The 20,235-nt window shown below is 37.8% G+C and overlaps 1 protein-coding gene across 6 annotated transcripts in view; it reads right to left on the bottom strand.

Moving 5' to 3' along the window:
* Nucleotides 1-447: 447 nt before the first annotated feature.
* GAB1 (GRB2 associated binding protein 1) overlaps nt 448-20,235 on the bottom strand; it is a 125,688-nt gene continuing 105,900 nt past the window's right edge. For 3 of the 6 annotated variants that reach the window (XM_032633046.1, XM_032633045.1, XM_032633051.1), the window contains 5 exons: nt 13,837-13,926; nt 12,010-12,103; nt 10,137-10,260; nt 4,651-4,773; nt 577-2,445 (listed from right to left, as the gene is read on the bottom strand). In XM_032633046.1, coding sequence (XP_032488937.1) covers nt 2,287-2,445; nt 4,651-4,773; nt 10,137-10,260; nt 12,010-12,103; nt 13,837-13,926 — 590 coding nt within the window. In that variant the 3' untranslated portion in view covers nt 577-2,286. Of the gene's footprint in view, nt 2,446-4,650; nt 4,774-10,136; nt 10,261-12,009; nt 12,104-13,836; nt 13,927-20,235 lie in introns of all 6 variants that reach the window. The other 3 variants (XM_032633049.1, XM_032633050.1, XM_032633047.1) reach the window with 3 other exon arrangements.

The raw sequence follows: 20,235 nt of genomic DNA on the forward strand, positions 1-20,235 counted from the left end.
TAAAAAGTTCATTATTGCCTTAGACTCTTCTGATAGGTAGCTTTTAAAACGAGATTTCTTTTTTTTTTTGCGGTTCGCGGGCCTCTCACTGTTGTGGCCTCTCCCATTGCAGAGCACAGGCTCCAGACGCGCAGGCTCAGCGGCCATGGCTCACGGGCCCAGCCGCTCCGCGGCACGTGGGATCTTCCCGGAACAGAGCACAAACCCATGTCCCCTGCATACGCTCAACCACTGCGCCACCAGGGAAGCCCCCAAGATCTCTATTTTTGAATTAACAATATATTTATTGTTGTGTTCTAAATCTCAAAGTATGTTTATCCTCCATGCCACACAATTTGGTATCTTCACACATCAACTGCGTTATGTGTTTTGACAGTTGAGGCACATTTCAATGATTTTCGACTCTAGTTTGTGGTTTCATTATAAAACAGCTTACTCACAGCAAACTCAAACAATGTTTTTTTATTTAAAAATCCACCTCAAAATTCAGTTCTGGGTTTTAGTTTTTGTTTAAAAAGAAGCAAACATTTAAAAGCATCCAATGTTACTTGTCTACAATTCATCTTGTTATGAACGTTTTTAGCTCATGGAGGGGACATAATAAACCCATGACACTGATTAGGCACAGTACGGTGACCAAGGGGCCAGAAATCAGGGCACATCTGTGTACTCAGGTAACATTAAAGGTCTGCATGGAGGGAAACATGCCTCAGCTGTGGGCTCTTCAATCTCTATGTCCCCTCCAAACACTGTTAGTAAGTCTCAAATCAGTACATAAGAGATTGTATGTAACTTAGTTAAAAACCAATCAAACCAATAACTATACCTGCTTTCTAAATTACATTGCAAAGCCAAGACAGATAAATTGTAGCCTTACTATAGATAATGTGTGGTCTTGCTATAGGACCATGTTATAGGTGAGAAAGAATTACACGATACCTCTGGTGGTTTCAGAAATCTGGTTGGAAGAGGTCCATGACTTTAAGATTTCACATTATAGCAAGGCTCCAATATTTCTTGAATTGGGGCAGTGAATATAAATCACAGTACACAAGCCTTAATTCTTTTACTGGAAAAGCAATAGGTGCTACATATGAGAATCACTTATATAACATCTGTTTTTTTTTAAAAATGCAGATATAAAATATTAATTGCATAGGGATTTAAATAGGATAAGGCCAAGAAGAATATTAAGTAAAGTTTAAAAAAAAAATCATAGAAAGGGCACTATGGTGTCAAAAGACAGAATTTCATTCTTAGAGTAATAAATCTGAATGACTGTCTAATTAGAAATCACAGTATGTTGCTATAACTAACAGTGAATGTCAATTGTGCCATTAATTCCAAACTGGAAACCAGCATTAGAGGACTAACACGAATACAACTAAAGCTCACTGTCTAAACCTGATCATTGTATTAGCACATCAGTGCCTGGTACGTACCTGATTAGTTATATAATCTACACTTTGCAAATAACGTAAAGTTTAATACATGCTGAAAATGTGAGAGCACGTCGTCACCACATGCCATCAGTGAGTTGTACGCTTACTTGACAGTGTGATTATTCACTCTTTCCAAGGTGTAAGATCCCACCTGGCAGAATCTTCACTTAATGAGCCCAAAACACTGTAGTTAACAAAACATAAGAAAGTCCCACCACTGAAAACCAAATGTCCATGAACCAGAGAACAAAGTCCTGACACCAGTAGGAACACGATGCTTACTTAGCACTTTGGAAGGCAATGAATGATGAGTCCAACTCTACTTTGTAGTTTCAGCTAACAGTTACCCAGTTAAGTTTCAGGTAGAAAGGTATGTTGTGAATCTACTTCTCACGTCATGTTGTTACCCTGCTGCTGAAAGAGCAGTTTCCCAGTTGAAAGTAGCTTAGTTCACGTAGCATTGTTCTTAAGAGTAGTGTGAGGAAAACAAGAACTCCCAAAAGGATCATGTTAAGGTCCATTCGGGAATACCCAAACCAATGTTTTAAATGAAAAAGTGCATAAATACAGTAATACTACAAGTGTGTTAACTACGAAACAAATGTTTCTCTGGGAACCAAACAACAGTATTTTCCCACATTATTTACATGTGATGAATTGTTCAGATACCACAAAGCACCATTTACACGCTCAATGGCTTGATTAAGTCTGAAAGGTCCTCTGACTTCGACTCTGTTCAGTTGAGGATCTACCTAGAGTACAAGGGTCAAGTTATCTTCAGTCAAACAGGATTTCTCCTTACAGCTCAGTCCTCTTTTGTTCAGAGACATTAAAGCGGCATTTTTCACTTCACATTCTTGGCTGGCGTTTCAGACTCTGTGGACTGTCTCCCATCGGTCCAGGCTTCACGGGTGCTCTTCAGAGCCAGGGTCTTCTGTTGGTCAACCACGACATAGTCCACTCTCTCGTCAGCTACACTGCTGCCTGAGCCACTGCTCTTTTGCTAAAAAGCAAAGGAAAAAACCCCATAAACCTCCACAGAAAAAGTGGTGCTTCTGCGTGAACCCCAGTCTTAAGACACAGACACATATGCACTGTGAATAACTCTTGAAATTCTACTGGGTCTCCAAAAAATCAGTTTAACAATGTTGTCTCTCTCCTAACTGTACTCTGTTTTCCCCTTAATTTTAAAATTATTGTATTTAAGAATTCAAACTAATGCTCCCATAACAGATGAAATTCTTAGAAAAGAAGGAGAGCAGCCCCCTGGTTCACCTTAAGAGACACAGCTTGCTTTTAGCTTAAGCTTGACTTTTTCAAGTCCTGAGAACAGGTACAGGTGTTTACTTTCAGAGTTAAGAAATGTTTTTTGAAAAGGAGTATTTCAAGAATGGCAGGCTACATAAAATCTAACTAGATACTCACTAACTTAAAACAAATGTTAATTATTAACACGTTGCTGGGCTCACGAGAAATTAAGGGAAATATCCAAGGTGTGAGAGAAATGGAGGGAGCAGAGAGCTGCTAAAGGGTCAAGACGGTGTCATCTTCAGGATGAGCGTCAACTGAGCAGTGCAATCAGGAGGCCTGGGTGGGAGGAATGCGGAACCCAAAACTATCCTGTTAGGATAGGGACCCTTGAAGGAAACTGAGGTAGTCCTAGGGTGGTAGCATCACCTGCTTCCTAGCAGAAGCAAATGCAAATCCTTTCTGAAGGAAATTTAGGTCTGCAGGTTTCCCACAGATATGCTTAGCAAAATAAATTCACAATAAAAATGTACGAACACACAAGGAAACAAGCCATCAGGTGTGTGAGAAACGGTAAACACAGATTCAGACCTCCAAGGACTTCAGGTATGGAAATTACTGCATAAATAGTATAAAATATGTGTATAAAATGTTTAAAGGAATTGGAAAATAAAAAATAAAAGGAATAGGATAACAAAAAAGGAGTAAGAAGCTATTCAAATCAGATAGGCATATCTGGGGGAAAAAAGCCAAGCAGAATGCCACTTCAGCAGTGAAAGATAAAATATTGAGATTAAAAATTAAACACATAGGTTAAGCAGAAGAATTGAGAAATTAGTGAACTTGGTGACAGATCTAAAGAAATTTTACACGGAAGCAAAGAAATTAGAAAATATGAAAGAGTGGTAAAAGATAAGAAAAACAGAATGAGAAGTTCTAACTGTCTAATCAGAAACCTAAAAGGGCAGAAGAAAGAGAATCGTGGAAAAACAATATTTAGGGAGATAATGATTCAGACTTTTCCATAACTGACAAAAAATATGAATCCAGAAACAAAGACTGCACAACTTCTACCAAGCAGGATAAAGAAAAATCTATGTCTAGATGTCTAGACACAGTGTAGTGAACCTGCTGAACATCAAAGATATAGAAAAGATCTTAACATCACCCAGATAGAAAAGACAGATCACCTACAAAGGAACTGCAATTAGACTGACAGCATACTTTTCACAGGAACAATGGAAGCCAGGTGACAGCAAATAGTATCTCCTATGTGTTGAGAGAAACTTACTGTCAATGAAGAATTGTGAACTCAAACTGCTCCCCCCGCAAAACCCTCAATACTCATTTTCCAGAATGAGGCAAAATAAAGACATTTCAGTTAAACAAAAACTGCAAGAATTTACCATTAACAGACTTCCATGAAAAGAACTTCTAAAGGAAGGAGGAAGGAAAATGATTAGAGAAGGAAGGTCTAAGACACAAGAAGGAATCATAAAAAAAGAAGTTGGTAAACGTGTAGGAAAATGTATATAAACATTGTCTATATAGTAAGAATATTACTACTACTAATGTCTAATTTGTGAGTGTGACAACAACAAGGACAACAAAAAACCCTAAAACTTTTGGACAAAAATACCAAGCAAGTCAGAAAAGGAGTAATTTGAACTAACATCGGAAAGGGAGTGAAGACCATGATTAACTTTGGAACTTTAGAATTTAGTAAGTAAGCATTTCGATGGTAATCACTAAGAGAGTACAAAGTGCGTAACTTCCATACCATCAGAGATGAAAAAGTAAACTTATCAGTCTAACACTTTTGTGATTTATGAAAAAGCATTAAGTCATAGACTTTACTAAATTTAAATTAAACATACTAAGAAAATTCCCCCAAAGGAGACCCAATTCTTCAGGTTTCAAATGGGAGCTCAGTGTATTTACAGAATGAAGTTTCACTTACCTTACGTGGTGGCGTGGATTTCCCAGAATCTAAATCTAGATCTAGGTATTCCACTTGTTTGTCTCCTTTGGGCTTGATCATTGGGCTGTTTCCTCCATCAAGACTATTACTGCCAAAAAGATTCTGAAAGTAAAATACAACAAAATCAACTGTCAAACATTCATGAGACATACTGCTTATTACCTTGTTTGCCATCTACTCAAGCCTAAACAGTAATTTTAAGAGGACACAGCTTGAAGAAATGTCTCCTTAGAAAATTAAATAATCTTTTAGGATGGGGAAAAATAAGTAATATTTTAAAAATTGATTAAAACATAGCATAGGTAAGCAAGCTAAAAGTAGTTTGAAAAGTAAAACTTGGTTCAGACTAAGACTGGGCCATCAAGCTACAGTTAACTGCAACAGTTCTTTCTTTCCTTTTTTTTTTTTTTTCCGGCTGTGCCGCGCAGCTTAAGGAATCTTAGTTCCCTTACCAGGGATTGAACCCGGGCCCCCGACAGTGGAAGTGCCAAGTCCTAACCACTAGACCACCAGGGAATTCCCAGTTGGAATAGTCTAACTCAATGCTATTAAAATGATATTTTAAAATGATACCTGTTCTCAATAACGCTATTAAAATGATATCTGTTCTCAATAACATTCTTTAACTATAGGATCGTTATAGTCCATGCTTTCAAATTAAACTTTTTTAGGGATCGACCAAGATGGTGGAGTAGAAAGACCCTGAGCTCACCTCTCAAATTAAAAAAAATTTTAAAGTTCTATATTTGAGTTAAAGGCTTTCACACTAAAATCAATTTAGAATAAGTATGGTAGCTAAGGGCTATGCATACTGACTCCATTAATAGAGTCTGTTTTGTTTCAACCGCCTGGAATTTTTACCACTTAATTTTCTGTCTTCTTATCCTTTCTGTCCTAATAGGAACTGTACAACAGAAGGACTCCTCTCTAAGAAAAGAAAAAGAAAAAAGGAAGGGAGAGGACAGCAATGAACAGCAAGAATGAAAAAGCTTGAGGCAGAAACATGAAAAAGAAATAGGTTATTAGGAACATGAAGATCAATGCTAAATAAAAAGGAAAGGACGACGTGAACTTATGTCCCTACATGCACCCGCTACTCTGATCGTGACAGTCTTCAAATGTGCTCCAACAACTGACTTGTTTCCACGCCTTGCTGCTTTTAACCTCACCTGGGAATGTTCCTGACTTCTCAGGACACTACATATTCATTAGGGACTTTCGTCCCTGTGGCTTCTATCACATAGGTATTATTGTTCACATGTTAGCTTATACTTTCGAAGAAAACCGTAATGATGTAAATCAACTTGACAATTTTATACTTGTTAGGATGAACAACGTGATTTGGAAACCGCATAAATCTGGTTCTGCTGATTCTTTCATATTGCTACTCCATTTTGTTTGGGTTAAACAGACTAAGCTGTGACTTAGGGAAGGGACAATTGCTAGGAAAACACTGAGTTTACTCTTGGCGAGGGGGACATGGTCTGGGTCGCGTGTACTCGGATGCAGCATGTGTGCGGCCTACTGTATATCCTACATACTGTATGCGGCATGTGTATGCAGTAGACAACCTGCACTACTGAATGTGATGGCCCTATTTGTAGGAACAGATTTTTAAACCAAATTTATCAACTACCGCTAATAAAACATTAAAAAAATACTGACAGTAACATGTAGGGCACAAAAAATGTAAGCAAGTGTCAGTGCTCAATTAGTACAAATAGCTATCCCCTCCCTCTCTTTCTTCTAATTCATGAAAAAACTGAAATTTTTTTCTGCAAATGACTCTATATTTCATTCTCACATAAAAAAAACAAGCCAGATTGCATGGTGTGTGTGTGTGTGTGTGTGTGTGTGTGTGTGTGTGTGTGTGTGTGTGTGTGCGTGTGTAAAATTTTGTATTCAAATGTAATGACAGAGCCCATACCTGAAATTTCCCTAATTGGAAACATCTAGAATTATTCACGGTGTTGTAGGCTACGAAAGAAACACTTGAGTTCATATGATGTACACATTTAATCTCAGTAAGCTGTTCTTAAAGAGAATTTCTCAGAATTGCTAGTTCAACTGTACTCTGTCTAATTACTAGGACTGGAAATGTTTTCATCTTCAAGTATTGTTAAAATGTGTGTCCCTCCAAAAAGTCTATTTGCTCTTGATCTAATCTAATCTCAACTGGGAACAGCCTGTCTCTGCATTCTAGGCTTTAACCCAGTGTTTTCCCAAAACAGTTTAGAAAAACCCTAAGATTTGAAGAGTTATTATGAAGTGTTCTGTGAATTAAGAGAAAAAATATAGTAGTACTTTTTCTAAAATTCTTGAAAAAAATACATAAAATTATTGAACATACTTTTGATGTTGTTACAAACAATATATATGTCTTTAGTGATGATGTACTGTCACTTGAATTTCAGGCGTCACATTAAGGGTTCATTTCACGAATGCTTGGCTTTGGATGTTTGTATAAAAAACAGGCTGCATCACCAATTCACTTTCATTAGACACTGCCTGCTCCGTGATCACCAGTATAGGAAACAGACTGTGCTTCAACATTTCAATGTACAGAATTTAATATTCATTGTCCCTATAAACCAGATTTGATCCACTCCTGTTTCAACTTCTCCAAGACGAATTTTTTACCGACTTCATCAACCTGAGCATATGTTAGACCTTGTGAACTTCTATGGCTCTCCACTGATACACTAAATTCCAAGAGGTGTGGGAAATATTGCTGTAACTATCACATTCATTCCTAAGGAAAAGTTGTTTGGACTAAGATGAGCCCTTGCAGTTGGTGGCATAAGATGGAAATGGCACAGCTGACTTTTCTATTGTGAATGGCACATGAATATTTTCACTTGGGACATTTTTGCTTATTTCTAACCCATAGGGCCTCAGTACCTTAGAAATTCACCATCTGGTGGTTATTTACGCACCTCTACCGTGCAGGTAAAATTACCTTTCTGGCTTAGTGTTATACTATATAAAAGAACAATTTTATATCTTCCTTTCCTTTGACTTTCTGATTGTAACGGATTTTTTCTAGATTTTTCCCTTCACCTAACACCTACTCATGACAAATCATACTTTCAAACTTTCCTATTACAGGTCCTTTCCAATATTTTTATGTTTATTTACTATTTTGGGCAAAATAAAAGATTCTTTAGTATCTCAGAAAAGAATTACTTTTGTAATAAAAAAATTCATTTAACCACCTAAAGATGAAAATTGAGGGTAATATGTACTCCAAGGCAGCACTGAGGATTTACTTAGATTTTTTTTTTTGCCGTACGCGGGCCTCTCACTGCTGTGGCCCCTCCCGCTGCGGAGCACAGGCTCCGGATGCGCAGGCCCAGCGGCCATGGCTCACGGGCCCAGCCGCTCCGCGGCACGCGGGATCCTCCCGGACCGGGGCACGAACCCGCACCCCCTGCATCGGCAGGTGGACCCTCAACCACTGTGCCACCAGGGAAGCCCTACTTAGTCTCTTACTAGAGTCTGTTTACTATAATGAAGAAAAAAAAATTAAGTTAATAAAAATAATAAAACACTACTCATCAAATGGAAAAATTACAAACCCAGAAGTGAAAGTCAGTTAATAAAAATTGCCCTACCTTGAAACATTCGTGAAAATGGTATTGATAGAGTTCGTTTGTATTCTAATTCAGGGTTGACATAAATATTTTAAATTATCTTATTCATTTTTGAATACTTGATGAATTTGATAATATTTCACAGTTAATTAGTTCAAGCATCAAATCGGGCTTTTCACATCACTTAATTTTGTCCCCTGACAAACGGTCATGAGAAATCTGTTTCTGCCTGAAGTCCATTAAAGACATAAATTCAATGAAAAAATAGGGCTTTATATATTCAATCTCTGAACAGAATTGTTTTAAAGAAAATAAAGTCACTAAAACGTCATTCATGCCAAATTTTGACATTAGATATTTGCTTATCATATGCTGTCTGGTTGTGCCCCATGATCTGTTCTCCCCTTTCCACCGGGAAGGGGATTTTTAGCCAGGCCCACTGTCCCTCGGTACAAAGGCTACGGTTCCCAGTCCCTTTCGTGTTTATGTGGCCAGAGGCTAAGTCCTGGTCAACAGTTTGGACTCCGCAGTTTCTGGGAACCTTCTCTATGAGGCAATTGGGCTGCATCCTTTGCTGCTTCTTCCTTTCCCTCCATTCTGCAGCCTGGAATGTGAATCTGCTGGCTGGACCATCATCTTGTTCTATTGAGCCTGTGAAGCCAGACCCAGGGGACAGCAGTCTGGAGAGCGGCAAGGGGCAAGGATCCCCGAGGGCTCCTGGAACAAAAAGCTGCCACGACAACCACGGATTGACTCTCTGGAATTCTATGTGAGAAAGAAAGAAACGTCTGCCTTAAGGCCTTGTTATTTGCTTATTTTCTGTTACTCAGAGGGGATCCTAATGCCAACTGATATCTACTAAAAAGCAAATAACAGAGCAAGCAGTGTCTCTGGTTTGAGGGAAAGCAAGAGGAAAAGATTTTTAAAAAATTAAAATTGGCTTGTATTTTTAAACATCTGAAGTATTTTCTGGCAACTACCTGATTTCTGGGGAACATAATGCTTGCTACTATTACAAAATTCTTGGGCCTTGGGGTAATAACAGTCAGTCTGAAGTAAATCAGGTTTTAACAGGTCTTCTTTGATCTTTAAGCCCTACCTAAGGATGTATTACTGAAAGGTTATTAAAAACCCTCGGCATAAGACTGCTTTACTCTGAGTGCGCTGACGTAGGTCTGGAGAAATGCATTATAAAATGCTTCCAGTAAAAAGTAGTTTTTTGCATAGTTTCAAAAGTGAAGTACATCTTAAAAGAAATATAACTGGAAAATTTTGTGATTTTTAACTAACTTGTATCTACTTTATAGATGTTAATATTACACTTTGACCCTTTATTGGTTTTAGACTTGATGATGCTGTTTTTCAAAAGCATTTTTATATAAAGTGTTTTTTTTAATTTTTAAAATTTATTTTATTTTTGGCTGCGTTGGGTCTTCATTGCTGCGTGCGGGCTTTCTCTAGTTGTGGGGTGAGCTGGGGGTACTCTTCCTTGCGGTGCCCGGGCTTCTGATTGCAGTGGCTTCTCTTGTTGCAGAGCACGAGCTCTAGGCGCGTGGGCTTCAGCAGTTGTGGCACACGGGCTCTAGAGCGCAGGCTCAGTAGTTGTGGCGCATGGGCTCAGTTGCTCCGCGGCATGTGGGATCTTCCCGGACCAGGGCTCAAACCTGTGTCCCCTTCATTGGCAGGCGGATTCTTAACCACTGCGCCACCAGGGAAGCCCCCAAAAGCATTTTTAAAAAGTTGTCTTTTATCCTTTCTCCTTAAGTAAAGAAAGATGGAAGGGTAAGGTGTATGGACTGGAAGAAAGGTTTAGTGTGAATGATTCAGAAGGGCTACTCACGAAGAGAAACGTTAAGAGAAGATTCTACTTACTGAGTCTTCACTGGACAGGTTTGGGTTCATGGGAACATAATTCTCTTCACTGTCATGTGAGTCGCTGCTTGAAGTCGTGCTGTGCACTGAATCCGGCCGGGGAGACATGGGAAACCTGGAGGAGCTGATTACAGAGATGACCATCACAAACACCATCCTGACCAAAATTTCTCAATTCACTTTGAAAGTAAAAATGAGTGATAGTATACATTCTTCCAGAAACATTTATGCTTACAATCATTTATTGTACGCATTTATTACTGTACAATTTATCACACACATTCAAATGCACAACTAATATTTATAGTTATTTGTAAAGGGATATTTTCTTTTTGAAAAAAGTTTTGATTTTTTTACACAATTCTGAAAGGTTACTTTCCATTTACGGTTATTACAAAATATTGGCTCTATTCCCCGTGTTGTACAATACATCCTTGAGCCTATCTTACACCCAAGATAAGCTCCCACTTATCTCGTAGTGGGAGGTAGTTTGTACCTCCCACTTCCCCACCCTATTTCCAGCCCCCACCACCCCGCCACTGGTAACCACTAGCTTGTTCTCTATGTCTTCAAGTCTGCTTCTGTAAAGGGATATTTCTGAGCATCAAAGTACCTTCTGCAGGATGAAGATGTGGCACAGATATATAATGGAATATTACTCAGCCATAAAAAGAAACGAAATTGAGTTATTTGTAGTGAGGTGGATGGACCTAGAGTCTGTCATACAGAGTAAGTCAGAAAGAGAAAGACAAATACTGTATGCTAACACATATATATGGAATCTAAAAAAAAAAAAAAATGTCATGAAGAACCTAGGGGCAAGACGGGAATAAAGACACAGACCTACTAGAGCATGGACTTGAGGACACGGGGAGGGGGAAGGGTAAGCTGGGACGAAGTGAGAGAGTGGCATGGACATATACACACTACCAAACGTAAAACAGATAGCTAGTGGGAAGCAGCCGCATAGCACAGGGAGATCATCTCAGTGGTTTGTGAGCACCTAGAGGGGTGGGATAGGGAGGGTGGGAGGGAGACGCAAGAGGGAGGAGATATGGGGATATATGTATATGTATAACTGATTCACTTTGTTAGAGAGCAGAAACTAACACACCATTGTAAAGCAATTATACTGCAATAAAGATGTTAAAAAAAACCAACAACAAAGTACCTTCTGCAGAACAACGAGAAAAGTATTGCTAGTGATGTGGAGGATAAGTAGAAAGACACAGATATAAAAAGGAAGATTTAAGAATTACTATTTAAAAAAACTATATGTATATATATATATATATATATATATATATATATATACACATACACACACACACACACACACACACACATATATTCACACACGTACACATTCAACACAGGTTTGTAATTACAAACATTCTTTTCATTTCCACATATACATTTAAATGAATCTCCATTAAATAATCCCTACAAGAAACTACCGTATTTTCCAGAGCAGTAGTTCTCAGAAATTTCTAGCCTCATGAACCTTTCACACTCTTAAAATTTATTGAGAACCCCAAGGAACTTTGGTTAATATGGGTGATATCTACTGATATTTACCACATTACCTACAATAGAAAAAAATTTAAAAAGACAAGTGTACACAAATACATACACTATTAGCTCTCACAACGATATCGTCCAATATTATGCCACCTCTGGAAAACTCCAGTGTACACTCATGAGAGAAGGAGAGTGGAAAAGCAAATGACATCTTAGTATATTCATGAAAATAGTTTTGACTTCACAGAACCCCAAAAAGGGAGGCTCCCCAGACCATCCTTTGGGAACCACTGTTCTAGGTACTCTCCATTATAATGCACAATCAAGCTGAGTATTTTAAACAAAGACTTACTCTCGAGCAAAACTCCTAGTGATGGGAGATCTTACTGGGGCTTGTAATTCTTCCCATTCTGGCAAAGGTTTTATTTCTAAAGGTGCTGGCTTGACTGAAACAAACGAGAAAAAAAAAGAGAGACTTTAGCATACAGAAATTTGGAAAACAAAACAAGACCCTCTTTCTACATCTCTATTTATACATTATAGCCACTGTACACCTAGGACCAGCTTAGTTTCACACATGAAAAGAAGTACACTGATGTTATGTGATTTTTCCGAGGTCACACAGCTAAAAAATTAGTGGCAAAAGCTAAATCAGATAATGTTTCCTGATTGTTGACTGAAAGTCGCAATAAAACTCTATTATTACAACATGTTGCTTCTTAAGTAAATATTTTATGAATATAAACAATGAGAACAAGAAAGAGTAATGTGACCCAATTCCTTCATAGTTATTGATTTATACTTTTCATTATTTCCTTATTTTATTTTTTTCACTAATTTTATCCTCAAACACGGACATTTAATTTTCTATGTAAAAACAGTCTTCGTCATCAACATTGAAGCATCATTTATACAACTATACATATAAAATGATGTTTGGGAAGCAATAAACACAAAACTTCGCTAAAACCAAAAACTGACAAAAAGAATTAATAACCAAATCTTTTAAATTAATTCAGGCCCAGTCTGGAACCAAATAAAACAAAGCAATAATTATATCTTTATACTCAAACTCTGCTCTGAGAAAAGGCCACAATTTAACAACTGCCTCAAATTTTTAGCTTAATTTAACCAACAACATCCTTTAACAAATTAAGTAAAAATAAATGCTAATGTTCCTATTAGTTTTATCTATAAGTTGTTTTTGCTTATTTACCCTATTATTGCAGTGGACAATTAATTACTCTGCCAGTATATATTCCACAGAGCTCTTCGCCCTTAAAGTAAGACTCAGTTTTCAGAAATTCATGACATGAGCAAAAGAACTTCAACAATATTATTTGTTAATATCCATTATATTTTAGGATACTATTTAAACATGTTAGGTAAATATTTTAGTTACACGTCATCCTGCCACTCTAAAGTCTTCATTTTTTCCAGGCATCCCTCCTCTAGTCTTTGTGCATATATGTGTACATTGAGTCAACCAAGTTATAATTACCTTCCAACTATAAAGTAGGTAGTCATTTTAAAGGATCATGTAGATTCTCTGGGGTTTATGCCGAAGTATTTTTGGCAACTCAAATACAAAAAAATTCAATGAGATTTTCTGAAGGCTACGTTGATTTAAGTTTGAGTTAAAATAATTTTGCTCACCTATACACTCAAAACGGACATGTACAGAATGCTGTGCTCACTTGCAAGTATTTCTTTAACTCTGATGTTTTCACTTTTTTTTAAAACACAGAGGCTAAGAGCTGCTTAACTGTCAAATTCTAAGTAATGGCATAAAATAATGAATCCATGGAAATGATTATATATTGTCTCAGAACAGAATATATACATTATACATAAATACAGGAGACAACTGGAACTCACAAGCATCTCACAAGCTTAAAGAAAACACTCTATTGATGTCTAAAAGGTTAAAAGAATAATGCAAAAGGAAAAGACTGAATATCATATATTATCAAATATTTAACATGCTGCTGTTAATGGCATAACAAATATACTCGCTGTGTATTATGGGAAGCATTCACTTTAGAAATTACGTGCTGGGAAGTTTTATTTACAACAAAATAGTATTTAAGGCTCTTCTCCTTTACTTTTAAAGGAAACAACATCACAGAATAAATAAATTCCCAACACCCCAGCCAGCATGCGGTGCTAAAGTACATACCCTTTCTTCTTGTAGCAAAGTCACCTATGGTTTGTGAATCAGTTCGCTCTAAACCATGGGGTTTGGGTCTTAAAATTTTAGGACTTTGACCTAATTGGTAAAAAGAAGACTCTCTTAATATAATGTTATTTTTTTTAATTGGAAAAAAATGGATTCTGTAAAAAAGCAACAGAGCCCTGAGCAGACATGTTACATCTCAAAAGCATAAACAAAAGTTCGTTTGTGGAGACTATTTCAGTCTGGCTATGCATATCACTCATGCTCAATACCATGGGAACGCGGAAGCTGCATGCAACAATGTAATAAGCAAACTGTTATAAAAGATGGTAGGGTTTTAGTGGCATAACTTCTTGGTTAGTTGTTACCTTTATTTGGAGGAAGAGAGGAAAAACATGTGTCATGTTAGTTACTCTTCTAACATGCCTTAGAAAACTGGATCCAATAAAAAATTATAAAACCTCTCAGTCAGATCGCAAGTACATCTTTTCTTTGAAGTCTGGTGTCTCATACGAAAGTACCAAGGCCTACTTTCTTAACTTGATGGAGGTGTTTTAAAAACCTTAATCTGGCTACTCCTTCACCACCTGAAAGCGCCCTTCTAGAGAAGTTCTATTGATACAATGTCTGCTAATCCAAAGTCAAAACCAAGACCAGCATTTCTTTTCCCTGAACACTCAGTGGTTGCCCCCGTGACACCATTTTGCAAGGATTAGATGTCTAGATTCTGGAACTGCTGACTGTCTAGCTTTAATTTGAGAATTGGAAAGTATAAATTCAGTTGCCATCTTTTTTTTTTTCCGTTTAATCTGTTATATACTAGTACTGCTGAAAAGCCTTATGAAAAGTACAGGTTTAATACCCAGCAGCTGGCCTCATACTTTTTCCCACTGGAAGCCTGGATGCCAGAGTAGCAATATCATTTCAATCAGGAATTTAAACTACTTCATTCTCAATGGCACCAAATTCTCCTTTTTCTTGGCGTGTACAAAACTGAGTTGACATCTATTAGATGGAAAATAATATTAGAGTTCGCTGATTCAATGCTGATCTCTAGCACCTTATTGACCAAAATCTACAAGTTCTGGAAAATGTGATTTTCTAGCTTATGAAACATGAAAATTTCCTAACTCTCTCAAGTACTCTCAAGGGTACTCCTTGGCACTCTTCACAGAAAGATACCGTATTAAGTGAATTTTTTTATAGTGCATTTATAAAATTTCCATGCATTTTCTACTCCATGCAAAACTTAAGCCTGAGTTTAGGACAAACGCCTCAAGGTGAAAATGTTGCCCTGAATTGAACCCAGCCGCTCAGGCATTTTGGTAGCTTCATTTCTTTGTTATTTTCACTGCCTGGCTCAATTTGACATTTATGTTCCAGACAGAAATGAAAGTGATACTCAAATGATGGCTCAGTATTACTTATGAGGAGAGAAAGGAAAAAAAGTCCAAGGTGTATGTACTTCTCCTCTGCTGCCTAGAGGCAAATACTGGAATGTTTCTCTAATTACTTAAGTGCCACAATAATGGGTATGAGATAAGACTAAAGCAGAGGCAGCAAATGAACCAACTCCGATACACTGATTCTCAAATTCTAAGAGTCAACAGTGTTAAATAACTCACTTGAGCCTCAGCTTTTAAATCCAAGACAGTTACAAGGAGGCTTTAGCTAGATTAGGTTTGAACAAAGAAAGCGACATGACGCATTTCTTTAGCAAAGAGCACCCCATTGTGCTTTAACCCTCAGGGGTTAAAACAATCTCACCCGGGGCTGTCAATCTCTGGATCATGTGATCTGCGCCCTCATTAGGAGCACAACTTGGTAAATCTTAACCTCTGGTTCAGATCTCCCCTAAGATCCTTATTGGCATACCTACAAAGTCACCCCACATGAAGGTTCTGTAGGCTTTCACACTGCATGTTCGAAATGGAATTTATCTTCTGGGACCCACCACACCTGCTTTGTTTCCTCTGTCTGCAGTTGCCATAGCAGATCTCTTAAGAGTTACTCTAGATTCCACGTTCTCTCTGATTTCCCTTTATCAATTTTACTTTCTATTTATAATGGCAATCGTTTGTTTTCATTTATCCAAGAAAATTAAAGAATCTGTAAGTCTGAAGTCCTGGCTTCCTTTTTTTAATGTGCACTGCACTTACCTGGTTTGTTTTTCTGAAAGTGAACTCACACCGTATGGCTAAATGACCTCCACTTACACTCCAAGTGGCCTCCAAACTTGTAAAAATCACTCACTCTAGGTCCCCAAGTGGAGGCAGCTATTTCGAGTCAGGACAGGGACTTTTGTTATGCCTTCCTGTCTGATCATCTCTAAAGCGAGGCGTCAAGAACCCTAGGTTTGGAACGCCGGGAAAAGCACTTTTTAAAGAAGATGCTGAAAAAAAGTGTGATTTTATAACAGTTTGCATTAAAAAATACCATTTTCCCCCTATGGTATCCTTAAATCTTAGAATGAGCTTTCTAGGGGCCGAACTGATTACGTTACTTGCCTACATAAAACCCTTTAATGGTGTTCTCAGAATAAAGCCCAAACTCATTAGCATGGATTATAAAACCCCCAGGAGCTGGCACCTGCCAGGCATTTGGCATTCGTTCCTGCATTCATACTTTCCTCCCTCCCACCCAAGACTCTGAGCCAGTCCCCCCTCTTTTTAAAGGATCTGGGTATGCTGTTTATTCTGATAGAAGATCCTCTATCATCATTTCATTGCCACTCACCCTCTGAGATTCTCCTCAAAGGAGACAGCCTGCAGGGCCAAGAGCTAACCTCAACCACAAGCCCCCTTCTGTGCTAATTATGATAATGTGTTTACTTTTCCACTTTCCCACTAAATGGGAGCTTCTTTAGAGAAGCCACCTGTCCTTCCTTGGGTTTCCAGACCCCAGACCTATCAGAGGGTACATCCTATAACTGGGAGGCCCTTCAATCTGTTTTGATGAACTGTGGTTCTCTTAAAGCTTAATCCAATGGTGGTGTTTAATCAGATCAATGTCATAACTTTGTGTTTGCCTTTGAAGAAAAAAAGCAACTGAATGCTGTTTCAAAAGTTGATCATTCCAGATATGGTCAAGGCATCATACGAGGTCATGCTTCAAAGAAGCAGATGCAGTCCTTTTTGAAAAGTCCATACACGATTATTATTTTAATAGGTATTGCTTACATAAATTCAACTCAAAGTGGAAAATTTATTTTCTCTATCATTATAGGTCTAACTTAGCCTAAATGATTCACTTATCTGAAGTTTCACAGATGATGCTACTATTTTCAGTAGGCATCTCAGAAATCAAGAAAGAAGAAAAATAATTCACAACATTATTATCCTCTGCTAATTCCAAGGAGTAATCAAGGTAGCACACTGAAAAACTTTTACACTTGTTTGAATAGTCTCATTGTATAAAGGGAACTATAATAATGATAATTATATTGGAAGGTCAGGAATATTTGGGTAAAAAAACCCGCACGTAGAGGCTGTGCTGTAAAAATGCACTCTGTACTCATTTCCTTTAAACTGTAACCACCAACCCAAAAATCTGACTTGAGAGTCAAACTTTAATACTTGTTTATTAAAATCTAGCTATATTTACTGGTATCATTTCTTCCAAACATTTATTATAGTATAAAAGTAGTTTTTCAAAAGCATGTTATTTTTTTTTTTTTTTTTTTTTTTTTTTTGGGGTACGCGGGCCTCACTGTTGTGGCCTCTCCCGTTGTGGATCACAGGCTCCGGACGCGCAGGCTCAGTGGCCACGGCTCACGGGCCCAGCCGCTCCGCGGCATGTGGGATCTTCCCGGACCGGGGCATGAACCTGTGTCCCCTGCATCGGCAGGCGGACTCTCAACCACTGCGCCACCAGGGAAGCCCAAAAGCATGTTAATTTTTAATCGCTGTCAAAAAACTTCTTTAGAAGCTCTCTTGAGCAAATATTTATAGCGAAGATACCAAAAAGATCCACCTAGGGAAGCTCCTCGATTGGTCTTCTGGATCCTTCCTACAGCAAAGTGAAGATCCAGCAGGACCTGAAGATATTTTAACCAAATGAACATATGAAAACACCAGAAGTAACCTCGCACTGCTTTTTTAAAACCAATACAATAACTAACGGTCAGATCTACTGCAGAAAGCCATGAATGGACAAGGCCAAACAAAACAAAATATAAAGACAGTATATCTGAGGCTTGAACAGCTGCTATATCACGTTAGAAAGAGAGTGAATGGGCCCAGTTAAATGCACAGATGAAATCTGGTAGATTTATGTAAGGACTTACTTTAAGAGAAATCACAATATCTTATAGAAATTTCCCAAACTTTACAAAGTTGCTTTTCCATTAAAATATAAAAGTTTCAGTTGAAGTAATCAAAACAGAATTTGTCCTGCACTTCCAATGACTCATCTGCTTTCCTAATATTTAACACAGTACATGTAAATTATGATTTTCTCCTCTGTTAATATACACAAGATACGGTTCAGGACAAATACTATTGTGACAGAAATAGTATGGGTGAAAATATAGCTACCACAGTTGGGTGACTGGGTAAAGTGTCCATGAAAATACATTGAATGTAAGTGTTTAAAACGTGCATGTATTTCTGCAGCTTCAATTACTCAGAAGTATTTGAAAAACTCATGCGTACTACTAACTACAGCAGCTGACATCTATAATTGGGGGTATAAACAAGACTAGAATGTCACTCATTTATTGTAGACCCTTCCCAAGAAGACGATCACAGAAACCAGTTATACTGGGTGTTGAGTTAGTTATATTGAGTTTTAGAACTAATCAAGCCATATTTTATAGAATAAGGTTTGCTTATTATGAGGTTTAGTTAATAAGAGATACTAGAATAATAGACAGATTCATGTATCTGATGTCACAAAATTTGAAATGAAAACAGACTCATCAGATGCTATGCACCATGAGAAGAATTTCAGGATGAAATAAGACATCTGTTTTACGGTTTAAGTTTTTATGGATAAACTTTGCTCCAAGATCTGAATCTGGGTTTTAAAATGTTTTTCTCGAATAGCTATAACTTTCTAAAGTGACTTGACAAAGTTTGCCTTGCAATATTAGATACTTTCTCATGCCTTCTCTTGTATCATATTTATTTTAAAAAGTAGAGTAATAATAAGAAAAGCAACCCACCCCCCCTTTTTTTTTTTTATAACTAAGACTTTAAGTAACTTCTTTACTGTTTTGCTAAACCTATTATTCTCCTTGAATTTGCCAAAAACTATGTGGAAATTTTATTCTGGGTGCTTTTTCAGTTCATTTTGTACCTAAGCAATGATACCAAATCAGTAATCTGGCCCATGAGCTCAAGATTGTCTTTCAATAGCTCAGTTAATTTTTTAAAGACTAAACAGAATCTCCAAAAGTAACCAAGGAACCTACTTTGCTCTGTTCTACAGTAGGGTCACCATTGGTTGGTTTAGAGGACTAGGACAGTCTCTCATGTACTAGAATATATAGTACTTTCACTATATATTTACATAGGGAGGTTTAATTACACATATATGCAATATATATGATGTATAATACACATGCCATTTTATTATGCTGCCTACGTAAAATAACATATACTACAATATGGGGGTACGTGAACTCTGTCAGACCTAGATGATACTAAAAGCATTTCATTACGATCCTAAAACTTTCCAACATGTAAATAGGGACCTTTTCTGATTCTGCATTGCGCTTACCACGTGAAACCATTAACTGTGAAATATACTGGGAATTTTCAAACTGTGTTAAGCAGATCCTGAGGGGAGGAAGGAGAGGCAGGGGAGCAAAGCCGCAAGGACTCAGAGCTCCATGCATCACCCACAGCACACCATGACCATATTTATGTGGGGACCTCAAGATATAAAACGGTTACATTTGGTGTCAAAAACTAGCGATATGCTGCCAACATGCGCTAATTACAGGAAAAGAAGGAGAGAACCAGTTTAGCATTAAAATGAGGGTTTCGATGTTTCACGGACTTCCTGACACTTGTATCTTAATCCTTCCACCCTCTGTGGGCTCAATTATAAATCTATACACGTCCAAACATACTTTTGTGTGTTGTATGCAAAGAAGAAAATGACGAGGGATGTCTAAATAGATTTAAAAACAAATGAGGACCAAGAGAAACAAAAGGAAAAGTTATCACCTAAAAAGCCTGGGATGCTCACACTGTTTCTAAAATAGCCAGCCCTGATCATGGCTCTGCTGCTGGGGCCTCTGGGGTGACCGGGGGTGCAACCATCCTTCCAGCTGTCCGAGCAAAGGTGAGCCCTTGACCCAACAGCAGCCAGCATGTAGGCTCGCCTGCAATCTACAATCTATCTTGTGGCCTGATGTGGACAAACGAGACCAATCAAACTTTCGCTGAGCGATCT

Source organism: Phocoena sinus, chromosome 5 (assembly GCF_008692025.1).
Source record: "Phocoena sinus isolate mPhoSin1 chromosome 5, mPhoSin1.pri, whole genome shotgun sequence".
Taxonomy (NCBI): Eukaryota; Metazoa; Chordata; class Mammalia; order Artiodactyla; family Phocoenidae; genus Phocoena; species Phocoena sinus.